This window comes from Hyperolius riggenbachi, chromosome 6 (genome assembly GCF_040937935.1).
Source record: "Hyperolius riggenbachi isolate aHypRig1 chromosome 6, aHypRig1.pri, whole genome shotgun sequence".
Classification (NCBI taxonomy): domain Eukaryota; kingdom Metazoa; phylum Chordata; class Amphibia; order Anura; family Hyperoliidae; genus Hyperolius; species Hyperolius riggenbachi.
In genome coordinates, this window is record NC_090651.1 from 147,244,730 (window position 1) to 147,264,593 (window position 19,864).

The window sequence follows — 19,864 nt, forward strand, 5'->3', positions numbered from 1 at the left end:
ACGGTCCTCAAGTGATTAATTAACGCCGCAGAGACTTCTGCAGGAGCAGGGTGATATTTTTGGCTTTACTCTGCGCCAAACTTTTTTTTAGTGCCTTAAAGAGAAACTCCGACCAAGAATTGAACTTTATCCCCAATCAGTAGCTGATACCCCTTTTTACATGAGAAATCTATTCCTTTTCACAAACTGACCATCAGGAGGCACTGTATGGCTGATATTGTGGTGAAACCCCTCACACAAAAATTGAGTACGTACTCTTAGCAGTTTCCTGTCTGTGAACCCTGTTGCATTGTGGGAAATAGCTGTTTACAACTGCCAAAGCAGCAACTACATGACTTGCCAGCAGTAAAAATGTCACCATGTGATAAATGTCAAAATATCAGGGATTTAAAATATTTTACAATGGGCAAACACTGACTGCTTCATTTTTACAATAATTATATATAAACGATTTAATTTTATTACATTTTTACTGGAGTTCCTCTTTAAGCTTAGTACACACTTTCAATTATGACTGGCCAATCACTGACCAATTTTACCACCACCATGTAGTAATGAGGGTAAACTGACGTGGAATGCTATGAGCAGATTGTGTAGGTGAACCCTCATACTACATGGAGGTGGTAAAATTGATCAGTGATTGGCCAATCATAATTAAAGTGTGCACCAGGCTTTAATTACATGTATGCTTGAAGTGTTTGCCGGGATTATGATTACCATGTTTCAGTATACATGTGAACTGTGATGAACTTCTTCTGACCACCAGCAGGTGGCATTCTCCTCATGGTTAGTCTCCCATATGCGCTGGATTATGATAGGGAAACATTTTTTCCAGTTATATTTTTATTACTGAGGATGGAGAAAACAGTTAATTTCAAAAATTGTCAGAATTGGGGATGATCAATGCGATGCAAATATTTCCAAGTTCATGCAAGATTATGTAATTTTGTATGCAAATTTATACAGCTTGAAAATGGACTACTAAGTTTTAAGTTGAGTGGCTCTCTTTTTAGGCTGCATACAAAATGTACATTCTCCTGCATGAACTCATTTAACCACTTGATGACCCAGCCTTTACCCCCCCCCCCCTTAAGGACCAGCACTGATTTTGCTGATCTGTGCTGGGTGGGCTCCACAGCCCCCAGCACAGATCAAACACCAGGCAGAGCGACCAGATCGCCCCCCTTTTTTCCCCACTAGGGGGATGATGTGCTGGGGGGTCTGATCGCTCCTGCCTGCGTGTGGCTGGCAGGGGGCACCTCAAAGCCCCCTCCACCGCAGGATTCCCCCTCTCCTCCCTCCCCCCTGGAGATCAGAGGCTGCACAGGAACAGATCTGTCCTGTGCAGCCTCTAACAGGCTCCTGCCTGTCATGTCACAGCGATCCCCGGCCGCTGATTGGTCGGGGATCGCTGATCTAGTACAACGCTGCTACTGTTAGCGTTGTACAAATGTAAACAAAGCGGATCATTTCCGCGTGTTTACATTTAGCCTGCGAGCCGCGATCAGCGGCCCCGCAGGCTATTCATGGAGCCCTTCCGCGCGAGCGGCTGTTTCCTGATTAGCCTGCAGCCAGCGACGCAGATCTGCGTCGCTGGTCCTGCAGCTGCCACTTTGCCGACGCGCGTTATGAGTGCGCGGTCGGCAAGTGGTTAATCATCCCTAATCAGAATATTTTATTATCTTGAAAGTGGAGTAGGTTAGTTTTTTCTCTTTTGTGGTGGTCCCAGGTGGTGTGAGCATTTGGGACTCTGTATTGCTCACCTCAAGTTTGAAAGCTTAGAGCAATTCACAGGTAATGTAGCTCCCAAACCACATAGCAGTGGTTAGGATATGTAGAGACAGGCTGTCCCTGCTAAGGAGTCTGAGAGGAATCAGCACAGGAGACAGCCTGTATGGCTTATCCTGCTCCTGCACAAATTCCCATTGATTTTAAATGCTATTCCCCCTCCAGGCCACCATGGATAGTGGGGAATGAAATAATTCAGCTTCCAGCAATTGCTGGAGGCCGAATTAGTGTTTTATAAGTAACCACAACTCAGTCTTCTGACGGCGCTGAAGTTACTCACTGCTGTGCCCAAGTGTCCTGCGCTGGAATGGCAGTGTTCGCTGCTAAGATGTAATTGCATTATTTTATGAAACTGAAGTCTCTTTCTTATGGTGCCCATACACAGTACAATAAAAATGTTCAATTTTCAATTTTTTTCGACCAAAAACAAACAAAAGTTGAAAATCTTTTTTTCGATCAAGAAAAAACGATTATTCCGTTTTTTTCTATAAAAATCCAAATGAGACACGTTGGAAAAATATTTATATTCGATGTAACGGAACAATCAAACTAAATTATGTAATAAAAAAAATGAAAAATTGTACCATGTATGGGCACCTTTAGACAGAGAATGTAGTTTAATCAGTTAAGACTTTGCTAGCTACAGTATGGCAGGATTAGGTACATTTGCTGTCTTCTAAACCTTTTCACACTTACCGCGGTCCGTAACATCACTTCAGACAGCCACAGCCCGTTGCAGTCCTATGAAGCGATCACATTGAGTGCAGTGTGGGGGTCTTGTGACCACGCAAGATACTAGATACACGAGGCAATTTTCTGACAAATTTACTGTCTTTCATAGTCTTATTCTAGATATACACAATGCAATGTTTAACAAATATACTGTCAGATTATTTCCAACGTGTTCAATCTAATTTTGGATTGATGTTCAAACTATTTTTCATAGAAGGAACAGAAAACTGATCAAAAAATTAATTGGAAATCAGATCAGACATGTTGGAAATAATCAAACCGTAAATCTGTCAGAAAATTGCATAGTGTGTACCTAGCATTAGGCCCTGCTCAGAGTGCTCAGTTGCATTGCAGAATAATTTTTCAGGTCGTCCAACTGACCATGCAATTCTATGGGCCTGTTCACAGTTCTGCATTGCAATGTGTGCGTTATGCAACTGACCATTGAGCCTAGCCTAAAACTGGTATGTGTTGTAAGCAGATGGAAATAAAAATACACATTCATGCAGCGATGAATCAACATAACCGTTAAGAATTTGAACTCAAAAACTACATACGTCATTACAATCAAAAATTTATTGTTACATTTCATATAAAAATAAAACCACAAGATTCATTTCATCACCTTTTTACTTTATTGTACAATTTTAATAATGAGCTGTACAAAAACTATATACACATTTTAAAAATAATAATAATACAAGCGTTTAATTATGCCATATTCACTAGATCTTTCACTTTGGAGACTAATTAAAAAATATAGTATTAATTCTACTAAAATACACTACAATTCATTTTTTTTTTTTTAAAAGAGCTTCATTGAGGGCCACATTTTAGCGATTTCCAATCAATTTTTTGATCAGTTTTCTGTTCCTTCTATGAAAAATAGTTCGAACATCATTCCAAAATTAGATTGAACACGTTGGAAATAATCTGACAGTATATTTGTTAAACATTGCATTGTGTATATTGCTATTATTTAATGGCACTTTGAGGGTTGGCTGATAAGCAGTGATATCCAGTTGTAATAAGTCTGTGGGCCAAACACTGCTACTTTTTTTTTCTTCTTCAGAATAATTAAAACTCAATGCTGGCGATCAATTACTCCATTCAAATGAATAATCCCTGTATCATATTTGACCTCAAGCGATGATCTGCAGCACTGATGGTTACTATACATCCGAATGCCCTTTTCTAAATATAGCGTTATTAAAAGCAGCAACCAGATTTTCAAAAAAGTGTCAGATCACTACTTCTTTGTTCTCCATTGTCATGAATTCATAAATAGGCTCGATGTCTTGTTTTTTTTAATCATGTTCCAATTTCAGTAAAATATGATTTATATGGGCAATCCAAATGTAGACATCACCATCTGGATAGCTTTCAAAGGATCGACTATCTCACGCATGTTGTCTTTTCTTAGCATCCAGTCAGGTTTGATTCTGTGAAGAGAAGCATTTGAAGAGTGCATGTTAAGATATTTAACTGGTAAATATATCTTCAGAACATAATCAGTGAAATCCAATAAAAACAAAAAGTGATGGGGCTCTTTTATGCTATGATTTGATTTCTGTCCTTTCTCCTAAAAGTCTTTGATATGAGAATGTCCCACCAGTGTGATGTGCAGTTACTATTTCAGGACTATATTGTCAAAAACCTTAGCGGTTCTTGCCTTTTTCATGATTGCTAACTCAGTAAAGGACTAGCCTTTAAAGCGTTGCTATCATATAAATCTGGCATAGTGGGGTCTGAACCCTCTATAACAGTAATTATAGATTGATGGTATACCTTGAGGCAGGGAACACACTACATGCGTTTTTGCGCGTTTTGCTGCGAACGGCAAAACGCGCACAATTTTAAAGGCTATTGAAATTAATAGCCTAGCTCAGAAAACGATGTGCCGCATGCGTTTGTGCGAGTTTGCGTTCTTTCCCGCGTTTTGTACCCGCACAGTTTTCTGCTTTTTCCCGCACATTGCATGGCACTACATGCCATGCAATCGCATAAACGCGGAAAAACGCACGCGTTAGACGCGACCGCAAAACCCGACGGAAACCTGGGAAACGCAGGGGAAAACGGCCCTGCAAGTGTGTTCCCTGCCTGAAATGAATCAGAGCACGCAGTATAGGATTTTATATAAAAATTGTATTTGCTTATCATACAGCATATATATAAAATATGAACAGTTCCAAGTAATGTTTCCTTCTAACAGTATTCCATCTCATCAAGGCCTTTATAGTCAAGCGATCATCAATCTTCTAAGTACATACCATTTTTCTCCTAAAGTAAGACATTCCCTGAGAATAAGCCCTAGCAGGAAATCCTAGCATGCTTGAAATATAAGACATCCCCCGAATGTAAGCCCTACCTGGCAGCAGCCTACATGACACCAGCAAGTCACGCTCAATACAAAACCTGGATACAGGAGAGCAACTGTATAATGTGAGTTCTACAGTCCTGTATGTGTCAGGAAATTTGTTTTTGTTGGAGCCAGCCCTCCTGATCTGGCGTGATACGCATCAGCAGCACTTCCCCTCTTCACCTTTTCCCAGGACACACAGTTTATCCTATCATAGCTCTGGGGAGCCTGACAGAGTTCTCTGCCTGCAAGAAATAGACTCTGCAAACCACAAGCTCTGTGGATGTTGCTTGTGTTTCAGCATGGCATGCAGTATATACACATTTTTGTATAGGAAAACTACCAGCATTTCCCTCCAAAATAAGACATCCTCTAAAAATAAGTCCCAGCACATCTTTTGGAGCAAAAAAATATTATAAGACAGTGTCTTATTTTAACCACTTGCCGACCGCGCACTCATAACGCGCGTCGGCAAAGTGGCAGCTGCAGGACCAGCGACGCAGTATTGCGTCGCCAGCTGCAGGCTGATTAATCAGGAAGCAGCCGCTCGTGCGAGCGGCTGCTTCCTGTCAATTCACGGCGGGGGGCTCCGTGAATAGCCTGCGGGCCGCCGATGGCGGCTCGCAGGCTAAATGTAAACACAAGCGGAAATAATCCGCTTTGTTTACATTTGTACGGCGCTGCTGCGCAGCAGCGCCGTAAGGCAGATCGGCGATCCCCGGCCAATCAGCGGCCGGGGATCGCCGCCATGTGACAGGGGACGTCCCGTCACTGGCTGCACAGGACGGATAGCGTCCTGTGCAGCCCGGATCTCCAGGGGGGGCCAGGTAGGAGAGGGAGGGGGAGGATTTCGCCGCGGAGGGGGGCTTTGAGGTGCCCCCCCCCCGCAACACCCGGCAGGCAGGAGCGATCAGACCCCCCCAGCACATCATCCCCCTAGTGGGGAAAAAGGGGGGCGATCTGGTCGCTCTGCCTGCACGCTGATCTGTGCTGGGGGCTGCAGAGCCCACCCAGCACAGATCAGCTACAACAGCGCTGGTCCTTAAGGGGGGGTAAAGGGTGGGTCCTCAAGTGGTTAAGGGAAACACAGTATCAATAGCTGTGTATCTAGTAGCTGTGTACAACTTGTAGTAATCTTCTTATATAGCATAAAAAATAGCTTAAAAAAAAAAACTTCTTGCTAACATCGTAACAAAACTTAATGCTGAAAAAAAATAAAGTAAATCACCAGAATATTAAGCATATTACCCCTTCTCTGTCATCATCTCTTCAGCATCTAAAACCACGTGTGGGAAGGTAGCTTCTGCCTCACGTGTCTTCTCAGGAGATTGTTGGGCTTCTGCAAACTATGAGCTTTCAGCTCCTACCTTTATAGGGGCTGGAGGCAATATGGCTGCCTAATCTGGACTTTCCCTGAATCCCAGGTTCTGATTGGCTAAAGCTTCCATGCGTAGCTCGCTATCTTTGACATTTAAAATACCCATAACACTTTTTTGAATACCTTAATCATAATATTATTGTTTATAAACTCCTTAATTACCTTATGTTGTGGGAATTGATGTCATATGGGAGTGCTTGACATCTGATATAGGGTCATTTCTGACGCAGTTAATTAAAAATGGACCTCACCAGCCATCTTGTCTGCTGGTTTGCCCCAGACATTGAGACTAAACAATGGCCCCAATTCACTAACCTTAACTCCTGTCTTTAATAACTCTTCTGAGCTGTTTTACAGTTATCACCATGGTGATATAATTGTGATAACTGTAAAAAAGCTCAGAAGAGTTATTAAAGACATGAGTTAAGGTTAGTGAATTGAGGCCAATGTCATTTATGACGCATTTCTGATAATATCCCCTTCTGCTAATCCGTTTTTGGAATGGGTCTGTACTTTCCCAGGTCAGGTTGACCCTATAACACTATATACAGATCTGCAAGAGCCTTCAGCAATTTAAGGCTTATTGGAGCATACAGGGCTTCTAATATACTTATTTAAATATAAAGCTTATTATATAATTCTTCTTAAAACAATCATAAGAAATAATTGCATATTAAATCTCAATAATATAAAATCACGTTCTATATATTTGTCTTTCTGATGAATAAATATAATGACTTCAACCGGCAGAGGTCACCATTTCATAACAATCTATTTAATATTTTATAAGACTATGAAACTGCCAGGTGGCATCATTGAATCATCTTTAACCCCCTTGCCGGTCCAATTCCGGCGGCAAGGGGGCAGCACAGCACTTTTTATTTATTTATTTTTAAGTCATGTAGCGAGCCCAGGGCTCGCTACATGATAGCCGCTGAGCTGCGGCATCCCCCCACCCACTCCGATCGCCTCCGGCGATCAGAGTAAGCAGGAAATTCCGTTCAGAACGGGGATTTCCTGCTGGGCTTCCCCAGTCGCCATTGCAACGGGGCAGGATGACGTCACCGATGTCATGGACTGATTGGCCAGGCTGTGCAAGGGGTCTGGAGGGGGGGGGGGGGCGGCATGTAGCGGCGACCGAGAAATGCACGTAGCTAGCAAAGTGCTAGCTGCGTGCAATAAAAAAAAATTTGAAAATTCGCCCAGCGGGGCCTGAGAAATCGTCCTACGCAGGTTACCCCGAGCGGAGCTCGGGATAACCGGCAAGAAGGTTAACTTCAAGGTTAAGTCAATTGGAAAACACCTGGTTTTTGTTTTATATCTTTCATATTTTGACTTCTTTAGCTGGGAAATTTTTATCTGTTCTTTCTGGCTGTAGCGGCCTTGTACAAGAACAAGTCAACAATTCTCTAGAATCATAACAATCTCAAGAGAATATTTTACTGTCTCAAATCACCAGTTTTAAAATATATTTCAAAGTATTAAATTACATTATATAGGGTTTAACAATAATTATTTCTCTCTTTAGAAGAACTGTATTGATTATAAATATTTATATATACTGTACATACACCTATGACAGCTTTTCCTGCATGAATAAAACCGCTAGAATACTGACAATATGACACATGCAAGGTAATGTTAGACTTCAGTATGTGCGTGAAGGGAGAGGCATATGGGGGTTGCTATATTTATTTCCTTATAAAGAATACCAGTTGCCTGGCTGTCCTGCCGATCCTGTGCCTCTAATACTTTTAGGGCTCTTTCACAGTGGGACGTTGCGTTTGATGCAACGTTAAGGTCGCATAACGTGGCCCTAACGCAACGCATGTTATTTTTGAAGTTGGACGTGATATTGAACTACGTTCTAAGTCTTTTGATGCGTACTTTTCATTGCATACTGATAGAATGAAAATGGTGCATGTGTCACACAAAAAAAAAAAAAAAGAAAAAAAAATCGAAAACATTACTGGAGCATGTGCGAACAGTCCAATGTAGCTAATAACGTAGAGAACGCACAGCATGTAGCACTTTCTAAATATTGTTACACACAACGCAACGTGAGCACTGTGAATGTCACACATACTTTGTGCTGTCGTGCGGTTGTCTGCGTTATTAATTTCTATAACGTGCGACTTTAACGTCGTACTGTGAAAGCAGCCTTAGCCATAGATCGTGAACAAGCATGCAGATCAGATGTTTGGCAAACATTTGCCAAGATTAGCTGCATGTATGTTTCAGGCGTATGATCCAGACAGGACTGCCAGCAACTGGTCTTGTTTAAAAATTAAACAAATATGGCAAATATGAAGCAAGAGGTATAGGTCTCCATATACCTCTTGCTTCAGGTTTCTTTAAAGAGAACCCGAGGTGGGTTTGAAGAATATTATCTGCATACAGAGGTTGGATCTGCCTATACAGCCCAGCCTCTGTTGCTATCCCAAAACCCCTTAAGGTCCCCCTGCACTCTGCAATCCCTCATAAATCACAGCCACGCTGCTGACAAACAGCTTGTCAGAGCTGGCTGTGTTTATCTCTATAGTGTCAGTCTGCTGCTCTCCCCGCCTCCTGCAGAACTCCAGTCCCCGCCTGCATCCCTTCCCTCCCTGCTGATTGGAGGGAAGGGATGGGGGCAGGGACCAGAGCTATACAGGAGGCGGGGGAGCAGCTGAGACTGACACTACAGATGTAAACACAGCCTCACAGCACGGCTGTGATTTATGAGGGATTGCAGAGTGCAGGGGGACCTTAGTGGGGGTTTGGGATAGCAACAGAGGCTGGGCTGTATAGGCAGATCCAGCCTCTGTTTGCAGATAACATTCTTTTAACACACCTCGGGTTCTCTTTAAAGAGAACCCGAGGTGGGAATTACTTTTACTATTGGGGCACAGAGGCTGGTTGTGCGCACTAAGACCAGCCTCTGTTGCCCCATCGTGTGCCTCCATGTCCCCCCTGCTCGCCGCTATACCCCCCGCATTGCTGGCGACACGCAGCGTGTCGCCAGCTCAATGTTTACCTTGCGCTGTCTGTCAGCGCCGCTCCCCCACCTCCTCCGCATCGGCGCCACCCGCCGCGTCACTTCCCTCCTATCAGCGGGAGGGAAGGTACACGGGCGGGTGTGCCGATGCGGAGGAGGCAGGGGAGCAGCGCTGACTGACAGCGCAAGGTAAACATTGAGCTGGCAACACGCTGCGTGTCGCCAGCAATGCAGGGGGTATAGCGGCGAGCAGGGGGGACATGGAGACACACGATGGGGCAACAGAGGCTGGTCTTAGTGCGCACAACCAGCCTCTGTGCCCCAATAGTAAAAGTAATTCCCACCTCGGGTTCTCTTTAAGCAATTTCTGTGCATTGCCAAAACACTGTACACAAAGTGGTATATATTTTGCTAAGCAACATGTCTCAAGCACTACTTAGGCAGCCTGTTAATTTTTATTTACCCTGTGAACAAGCCCAAACTATTGAGAAATGGAAATTGCTATACAGGCAGTCCCCAACTTAGGAACGCCCAACTTACTAAAAAAAAAACAGCTGATACAAACGACATGGATTCTCTGTTTCCATGGGCACAAGTAAATTTTTTTTTTCAAATTGGACTGGTACTTTTTGAGAAAATAGATTTAAAAAAACAAAACAAAAAATGGCTTTTAAACTTGTATAAACAGGTACTAAGGGCAGAGGTGACAGAGAGGGAGACACTGGAGGAACACAGGAGTTACAGAGGACAGAGATGGCACGATGTTTTGACTTAAAAACGAAGCTACAGTCCCTATCTCGTTCGTTAGCCGGGGACTACCTGTACTGCACTAATAGAATCAGTATTTCAAGCCTGAGGGTTAACACATCTGCCTTGCAGGTCTGAGGAGGTTTGATCCTTAAAGACCACCACCTATAAGGAGCTTGATTGTTTTACTGTTGGCACAGATTTCCTTCTGCTGTTTTATTTCCCCCTCACACCATAAACATATTCAGGTAGATTATTACGTGTATTAAAGACACAAATGTATACACCGAAACCTCTGAAAGTACTAAATAAATCATACATTTATTACATTTAATAATAATACCAAGAGTACAAGGCAGGTGGCAACTGAATAGACAGTAGAGCAACGATGGCTGTAAAAAGGAATGTTGCTGTGAACAACCTTCATGCACACTCTGCATGCGAGAGAGGAACAAAATACTTTACATACCTTCAAGTGAAATCTGCTTACGGTATAAAGTAATTGGCACATTGACAGAGGGAAGCCTCTGAGTCATACTGAGGTGTTCCTCGCTGTGCACAGACCCTCCAAAGATTACAGACGATCTTCTCTTGTGCTTTAAGAGCACCAATTGTGCTTGAAGAGGAGCATGGCCCCAATCAGTAATCTGATTAGAACCATGCTCCTCTTCAAACACATTGGGGATCACGGCGCCGCCTGTGCGTAAGCCGGAGCAACTCGTGCAGGAGCAGCTCCGTTGATACTGGGCAGGCACGGCCACGCTTGCATCAGAAGTGGAGTTCAGACCAAATCAGCTGAAGGGTCTGCGAGTGGCAACAGGGGACTAGAGGACAGCGAGGGAGGCCTCATTAGGAACAGGAGACTTCCCTCTCTTTAGGCAAGCATAGGTTTCTGAACCCTCTGGTTTTTTTTTTGAAGGCCGATATTGTGCATAGTCAATGTCCGAATAGACAAACTTGGAAGAGGCTGTACCTTGATACAATTCTTGTGCGGACTGGTGTCGCCTGGAAAGAGACATCGCCGTGTATCCGAGAACTATTCATAAGCTGCTTGCTGATGTTCCGTGCTGTATCCATCTTATGCTTCCGTGATGTCAGGTTGTAGATGCTTGAGATCCTATTAATAGCTTTAGGAATAGCACAGATTTCCTACATAAAGGAGAAACATGAAACAAATTGCTTGTAGCATCATAGCAAAGCTAAGCCATAATAAAAACACAGCTACAAAAGTATTAAGACTGAATATAGTAGCAAGGTTAGAAGAAATTCCTTGCAAAAAAAAGTGTGGAAGCTTACCTGAGCTCTCTGTGTGTTCTGGGCAAAGATTGCCAAGAGACAACAGGCTTTGGTGAAGATGCTGCCTCCTTTCTCTGGTACTTTGTCTCCAGGCTTCTCTCTGTAGATCTGCATCAAATCCAGAAGAATTTCCACAGACTCCTCTACCTCATAGACAGCCTTTACGGTCTTGTTATACTACATTTTAAAACAGAAATCTCAATGAATTTGTACATATGAGATAAAGCTATCTTGATGTCTGGCAAGACACCCAAACATAAAATAGGGACAAAAACCAGCAAACGTTTGGGGAAAACTATCTTTTGAACGGGATATTTTTGTGAACTGATCATGCCTTTGCCTATACAAACCTCTGGAAAGGCTCACTGCATATGCTGCCAGTCAAGCTAAAAACACAAGTAACACTTAGGGGATTTGTACAAAATATTAGAAAGAGGGGAGGGGTTGATGCAGCATCCACTCTCAAAGTCTCTTTCATTACCCCTCTTCCACCACCAGGTGGGCACTGCATCATTGACACTATCCTCTGAGCCCCGATCAGGTGCAATAAGAATCAGTCAGAAGAGGGTGTCGGGAATGTATCGCTGCAGGTGGTCGAAGAGAGGAAGTTGGTCCAGCGTCCGGAAGAGGCAGCTATAAAAAGCTCTCTGCACTGATTTGTGTATCCGGCCAGGCTGGGGAAGGCACACTTTTTCCCCAGCGGCAAGAAAAATTTGGCCCTGCAATCAAATAAAGCTTACCTTTGACAGTTAAAAAGGTTAAAAAGGAACCCAAGGTAAGAGACATATTGAGGCGGACCTTTATTTCCTTTTAAACAGTGCACATTGCCTGGCTTTCCTGCTGATCCTCTGCCTCCAATAATTTTAGCCATTGGCTATAAACAAGCATGAAGATCAGACGTTTGACAAAAAGCTGCACTACTAACCAGAAACTTCAGCAGGACAGCCAGGCAACGGTTATTGCTTAAGAGTTCCGTTTAACAAATATTACCTTTCTGGCACAAAGTTTTCAAATCATCCCTTAAAGTGAACCTAGCCGAAGGTAGGAAAAAAAAAAAAAAAAGAGTTTTGAATACCTGTGGCTTCTACAAACCCCCTGCAGCCGTCCTTGTGCTTGCACCGGTCCACAACGATCCCCTGGTCCCCTGCCTCGGCTTAGTTTTTGCCAGCGGGCCACTGTGCATGTACAGCCCTGGCATCCTCGTTCGTGCTCCCATCGGTGAGAGCGTCCTGTGCAGGTGCAGTGAGAGAAAACCTCTTACAACTTCGTCGGCAGAAACGAAACTAAGCCGTGGCGGGGGACTGAAGGATCGTTGAGGATCGGTGCAGGCACAGGACTGCTGTAGGGGGGCTGGTAGACTCCTCAGGTAGGTGAAACCCTTTCTTACCTTTGGTTTGATTCACTTTAACCTTAACTCATTCGTGACACCCAACTGACCCCCTCCCCACCTTTTTTTTCCCCCCGCTGTGCATATGCATTATGTTAGTAATATCTAATTTAGTTCACCTGGCTGCGATGGGTCTTGAAAATTGTATTTTCTGTGGCAATTTCCATTTGCTCATTGAATGACAGACAGTAGTGTGTAGATGTCCAAATTTCTTCCCCTAAAACTGACAGCACCCATGTAACAAGACATATCAAGTCAAGTAGGAGCTGTGATGGTGTGTGCCATTTGTTAGCAATTACTCAAAGACGTGAACACATACTAGTGAAGAGTGCAAAACCATACTTGGGTGAGGCGTCGCGTAAATGTAAAAAAAAAAGGCACCTGGAAAAATAGCGCGCACATGGGGATTACCGCTAGTAGATTATCGGTATAACTACAGATATTCTACTACTCAGATATTTTACTATGGCCTAATCTACCCCTACTCTCACTCTGAACCTCTCTCCTACCAATGCCTAACCTTTAACTATCCCTTTACCGATGCCAAACCCTCTCTTTAGTGATACCTAAAACCCTTACAATGCTGGCCTTTTGTTTTCTTCTGCTGTGTGCCCAATTCAGACTAGCCACAATTCAGCATTTTGGGTATACATAACCTAAACACAGAGGCCCTATTATTCTGCAGTCTTACCGTGATAATTTGTTCAGCAGTGCTAGCCACATGCCTGCCAATAAATTGACTGGAGTCACTAAACAAAACATTTGCAAGTCAAGGCATCAATTCCACCTGCACAGAACTAACCTACTTCCTTGGAGAACCTCTCATCACTCTGCTGCATCTGCTAACATCAACAACCAAGCTGTGGCATATTCCATGGGATAGAACAGTAATAAAGGGGAATGGGGCTTGTAATTGTATTCCCAATTGTTATTTACTAATCTTTTGTAAATCGTAATAATTACCTTAGACAGATTGAGCAGGACCTGTATAGAAAGCTTGATTACTTCCATACAAGGAATACTTCTGTTACAGTTGCGGATCAGAGTGAAAATGATCTTCACGGCTCCACTCTGTGCCATGTTTTCACAGCAAACAGCAGACAATCTCGTGGCAACTTCTACAAGGGGAAGAGATAAATATGAGGCATTTGTCCAGTCCAGATGACTTATGCATAAATACTTAAATAAATAGAAGCAGAGGAGCTCTGTTCCTATAAGACAGCATAAGTATAAGGACAATGTATTGTACTTGACAACCCAAAGAGCAGATTGAAAAATCAGCGGGGCAAGTGTCCTCCCATTTTGGGCCGTAATTGGTCGAAAGTACAGATTTGACACGCTCAAAAATCTTAGAACAAATGTGATCGGCCAGGTGCATGGTGGCAACTTCTTACAATATCTTGATGACCAATGAATGTGACAAAACCCCCACCTGCTGCCCCCCAAATGTTAGATGTCCCCCCCAGTGCATGTAAATACTTTAACCATCTGCTGCCCCTGAGTATCCGCCAAGTCTCCACACATGCAATATGTTGGCAGCAGGCATGGGCTTTCGAGTCCAGACAGACTCAAATTCGGAATTCAAATGAAGTCTAATGACTTCACATGTGACCGCGGGATAGAGGTTGTTAAGTTACCCAGAAGTCTTTGGGAAGTCTGCATTCCATTACGCGTTATAGGCGTAATGCAGGCCGCGCTGCATGACTCGCTACTGCATTTCCTCTTTCAAGCCGGAAGGAGGAAGCGTGGAAGTGAGTGGTGGAACGCAGCTTTCGTTACGCCTGTGGCGTGTAATGGGATGCAGACGTCCCGAAGACTTTTGGGTAAGTGAACTCCCCCATCCCACCCCACGGTCACACGTGAAGGCATTAGACTTCATTTTAATTCCGAATTTGAGTCCGTCTGGACTCGAAAGCCCAAGTCTGGTTGGTAGTCACATAGGTGTTGAATGCTGAAGTATAGCATGAACATTCAGGGGCCACAGATAGGCAATATAAATGCATGGGCACCGGGGGAAGGCATGTAATATTTGGGGGGATGGCAGCATTCCGAGGCCAATTCCCAAAAGATTAGATGCTGAAAGTACACAGATCAAAAAAGTCGACGAAAGGTCACCATACCTACATGCGTGTTCAAGCTGAGAGACTAAGAAAGTATCACATCCAAGCATTATAATCTAGATGCAAGCATTTTTCACATTTAGGAGACCTGCAATAAGTATCTATAATTTGCTTATGACTGATAGGATGCCAAAATTCTTTGTACAGTTGGTCTTTATCGGTTTCCCGAGAGTTGATTCAGTTTGCTATCAGACTAAGATCACTTTGTATAGATAGGGATTAAAACTGATGTCAAAAGGATGTCTACAGCCTGTATATGCTAGCCAAATTACTATTTGTTTTGTTTTTTGCTTATACTTTTCAAAGAGCTTCCCACTCTTGGAACTTGCAAAATGTAAACCTTGACGTAAAAATCTGGTGCTCCTCTCTGCTTTCCCACATTGTGGCATGGTGGTACTACCTTCAAAGCTGGAGCGTCACTTGTATATTAAGGAAGAAAGGGTTGTTTGACCTCTGTACTCGACAGAGGGAGCAATCTTGGCAATACCGATGTAAAGTATAGACAAAGTATGTTAGTTGGTGCTGCTCCTTTAAAAGCCACTCTGGGTGGTGAAGATATCTGTAGAGGACAAGGGGGGGAAAAGGAGGAGGAGGAGAGCGCACTCAATAGACAATTTGAGAAAACTGGTTAGCCAACCGTGGAATAATCTCATCTGAGATTCTTGCCGATTAGCCCATATGGGTTGGTCGGCTGAAGAGCTTTTGTCCCACTCAGAACCGGGGACCAGGTCTTTCCAGCGATCTTCCTCCACAAGATGTACTGGCACATATGCTCCTCCGTCCACTGAACTTCAGTCCTGGATCAGATGTATTTCCACTCCTCCGCAGATGCTACCTACCGCTATAGGCGGCCGCATTTATGCATAGGAGTGTCTGCACAGAGGTGTCTTGGATGTGCAGGAGGGATCAGATTTGTGCCTATAATACTCCACGCAGCTCTGTATGCTTTACACTTGTAAGCCACAGGCTGCAGGAGCTCTTGGAGCCAGGACCTGGCTGTTTGTGTGAGGAGAGATGGCTGAGAGAAACTCCACTCTGTGTGTCTTGCACAAGCAAGCAGCAATAAACAGCAACGCGTTTCCGAGAGCTCAACTCTCTTTCATCAGCCTGATGAAAGAGAGTTGAGCTCTCGGAAACGCGATGCTGTTTATTAGAATAAATACTTTTAACTACACTACACGGCAGCCGCCTTTTATCCTTTCTACCACGCACTTGCTTGTCAGCTCACAAACTTACATCCAGGTGCCTGCTGCTTGCTTGTGCAAGACACGCAGAGTGGAGTTTCTCCCAGCCATTACTCCTCACACAAACAGCCAGGTCCTGGCTCCAAGAGCTCCTGCAGCCTGTGGCTTACAAGTGTAAAAGCATACAGAGCTGCGTGGAGTATTATAGGCACAAATCTGATCCCTCCTGCACATCCAAGACACCTCTGTGCAGACACTCCTATGCATAAATGCGGCCGCCTATAGCGGTAGGTAGCATCTGCGGAGGAGTGGAAATACATCTGATCCAGGACTGAAGTTCAGTGGACGGAGGAGCATATGTGCCAGTACATCTTGTGGAGGAAGATCGCTGGAAAGACCTGGTCCCCGGTTGAGTGGGACAAAAGCTCTTCAGCCGACCAACCCATATGGGCTAATCGGCAAGAATCTCAGGTGAGATTATTCCACGGTTGGCTAACCATTTTTCTCAAATTGTCTATTAAGTGCGCTCTCCTCCTCCTTTCCCCCCCCCCCCCCCCCTTGTCCTTTACAGATAACTTGTATATTAAGGGATTCATTCTTCCCCCCCTTGAAGCCCTACAAAGCCCTTTGATAGGCTATTATGGAACTTTTAACAATATGCTAAAAGAAAGAAAAAAAAAAAAAAAAAAAAAAGTATAAAAATGTCCATTGTTTGTAGCATTTTTTCCATGGCAGTATATAAAGAATGTGCATATAAGCTTAGAGGAAATGAAGTGTGTGGCCCACAAATACATTTGTCTTCTAAGAGATGAATCAAAAGAAGTCTCACCAAGGTGTTGCAGAGCTGCCAGAATGTAACAGAAGTGCTTGTAAGTCAGCAGATAATGTAATGCAACTGAAGTTCTGTTACATAATCTATCTTCATCTTTAGTGGCTTCATTTACTTTCTGCAGACTGTTGCGCAGTTTTCTCAGCACTTTTGTGTCATGCACTTTTCTCCAGTGGTAACCTCTCCAGAGAGCCTATCAGAGAAATAGAGACATGTTTCTGCCAAGCAAACATATATTGTAATATGTAGAAGCAATCATTATTGGTGTACAGAAATAGGGAGGTCATTTCACAATGTAAAGGTGGCCACTAACAGTCCAATTTCTAGAAAAAAAAAAATCGTTCAAGCAATCAGAAATTCTAATCGGATTGGTTGTAAATCTCCATTGATGGGCACAATCAGTTACTTACAATTATAAAAAGTCATCTGATTGGATATTGGTCAAACTAAAATTTGGATGTTCTTGTTGGTTGTGATAGATAGGAAGCAAAGATCGGTTTGTTGATGGTGAACGAACCGATAAGGATATCTGATCGCTTGAGTGATTTTTCGCTAGAAACTGGATCATTAGTGGCCACCTTTCTTCCTCTTAAAAATCTTCACACAGCAATTATTTTGAGGATTCATTCTATGCCCTATTGAGAGGCATGGCTAGGGAGTTGAATGTGGCCGCCACATATGCCGATATAAGGTAAAAACTAAGTCAGCCAGTAGATTTGCAATATGCCAGAAAGCCAGATAGACCAAGTATGCCTTTCCACTATGTACACAAAGGCCACAATGTGGCACAGCTTAAGGACAACTGAAGTGGCGTGATATGGAGGTTGCCATATTTATCTCCTTTTAACCAATACCAGTTGCCTGGCAGCCCTGCTGACCTATTTGGATGCAATAGTGTCTGAATCACATCAGAAACAAGTATGCAGCTAATCCAGGCAGATCTGACAAAAATGTCAGAAACACCTGATCTGCTGCATGCTTGTTCAGGGTCTATGGCCAAAAATATTAGAGGCAGAGGATCAGTAGGATAGCCAGGCAACTGGTATTGCTTAAAAGGAAAAATATGGCAACCTCCTTATCCCTGTCACTTCAGTTAAAATTCAGAGTATTGAAGGAGGTTTAGAGGAGGAGTAGACAGGCATGAAATTTTATTGAGAAAACCATTTTGAATTAAAAAAACAAACAAAAATATGCACTATAACCTTCAGGCTGCTTTCACAGTGGGACGTTACAGGCGCACGTTAGAGCAGCCTGTAACGCAGCCCAACTCACAGTAATGAAAAATCAATGGGCTGTTCACAGTGCCCACGTTGCATTACAGTGTAACGCTGCACGTTCTATGAAAGTGCAGCATGCTGTGCGTTATAGGTGGTGTTAGCCGAGTTAGACTGTTTGCACATGCTCAGTGATATGTATTGTGAGTAGTGGCTAATTAATATTCACTGCACTGTGCGGACATCACTGGCGGGACCACGTGATGCGGAGTGTTCCGATCACATGGTCTCCAGTCTTTTGCCGCATGCGCTGTTTTCGTCCGATAGTATGCGTCAAAAAGTACACATCACGGACGCATCAAGAGACGCATAACGCAGCTCTATAGAACATCCCACTTCAAAGCTCACATGCATTGCATTAGGGGCATGTTATGCGACTTTAACGTCACATCTAACGCAACATCTTAGTGGGAAAGAGCCCTTAGTACTCCTTTGGTAACTCTAACCTTGTCCTTTTAGTGGATTTCTTTACATTCTATTTGTTTTTGAGCCTCTAAAACATTCTTGATTTTTTTATGTAAATAGGAACTGCAGTGAAAAAAACGTAATTCTTTATTGTTCACAATAATTATTTATAAATAATTTAGTCAGCGTTTGCCCATTGTAAAAGCTTTCCTCTCCCTGATTTACATTCTGACATCACATGGCGACATCTATACTGCTGCCAGGTGATGTCTGTGGAAAGAGATGATGTATTTTTGGCAGTTGGAAAAAGCAACAAGGCTCCCACAGTGTGATGTCAGCATCCTGGTGCTGACATCACACTGTGAGGGGTTTCACCACAATATCAGCCACACAGAGCCCGCTGATGATCTGAGAAAAGGTAAAGATTTCTCATGGGAAATGGGGTATCAGCTACTGACTGGGATGCAGTTTAATCCTTGGTTATGGTTCCTCTTTAGAAAGGATACCAGATGCAAAGGAAGTAAGAACAAAGTTCTCTTCTCTGCCCTTTAGATCCTACCTAAATGCCCGTGGCCGGGAGCACACTGAGCATGCGGTCACGACTACGTCAAACACATGCGCAGGACGTGCCCAACTCTGGTGACCCAGCTGCTAGGGGAGCATTTAGGTAAGATTGGAAAGGCAGAGAGGAGAACAGGGGAGTGGTGGGCATCAGGACAGCTTCCAGTATGTGCCTGCTGTCCCCGTTTTTCTTTGTTCGCATCTGGTATCGTTCTTTACAAATTTTGTATTTTAAGGATTTTTCTGCCATCCTGCTTAGTCAGATGCAGCACAAATTCTATGCTGGGGCTCAAAGTCTGACAGGAGTAGGGAGTGGTTAGGCTGGGGGTCATTTTCTTCCTCTTGCCATTGGATACTGAGGGATACATAGGGGGTGTGGCTTTGTGGCACCCCCTTGATGTCAGGCTTCCAAGCAGTCACCTATCAGGTCCATTCTAGTGGGGGGCGGGGGAAAAGCGGCAGCTCAGCGCAATTGGGCAGGACTACACAGCTTAGGGTGGTTCCCTTGCATTGGCAGTGCAATGTACTGGCATGGAACACAGCTTCTCCCTTCCCTTTCATATTGCTACACTATGGGACTTAGCTGTTGATGCAGGTAGAGTAGAGCCTGTGTGGTTGGTGACAGACCCTTGTAGCCTGCTCACTACTCTGGGCCTGCATGGATTACCTCAAAAACACCAGCCAGATACCTAAGCTTCCTGTGAAAGCTGTTGCCAGATTCTTGAGGGAATTGCTTGTCATCTCTGACTTGCTTGTGCATGGCTGCAACGCTACAGAATTATCCAGGCTGCACAGAAATGTGGACATAGGAGCACACTATAAAGTAC

At 43.7% G+C, this 19,864-nt stretch overlaps 1 protein-coding gene across 1 annotated transcript in view; it reads right to left on the minus strand.

The window, feature by feature from the left end:
- Positions 1–3,194: 3,194 nt before the first annotated feature.
- Positions 3,195–19,864, minus strand: part of ASPM (assembly factor for spindle microtubules) — an 88,835-nt gene continuing 72,165 nt past the window's right edge. Inside the window, exons 22-26 of the mRNA XM_068240054.1 lie at positions 16,798–16,990; positions 13,628–13,782; positions 11,278–11,454; positions 10,955–11,130; positions 3,195–3,962 (exon numbers count right to left, since the gene is read on the minus strand). Of these exons, the coding sequence (XP_068096155.1) occupies positions 3,860–3,962; positions 10,955–11,130; positions 11,278–11,454; positions 13,628–13,782; positions 16,798–16,990 (804 nt within the window). The 3' untranslated portion in view covers positions 3,195–3,859. The remainder of the gene's footprint in view (positions 3,963–10,954; positions 11,131–11,277; positions 11,455–13,627; positions 13,783–16,797; positions 16,991–19,864) is intronic.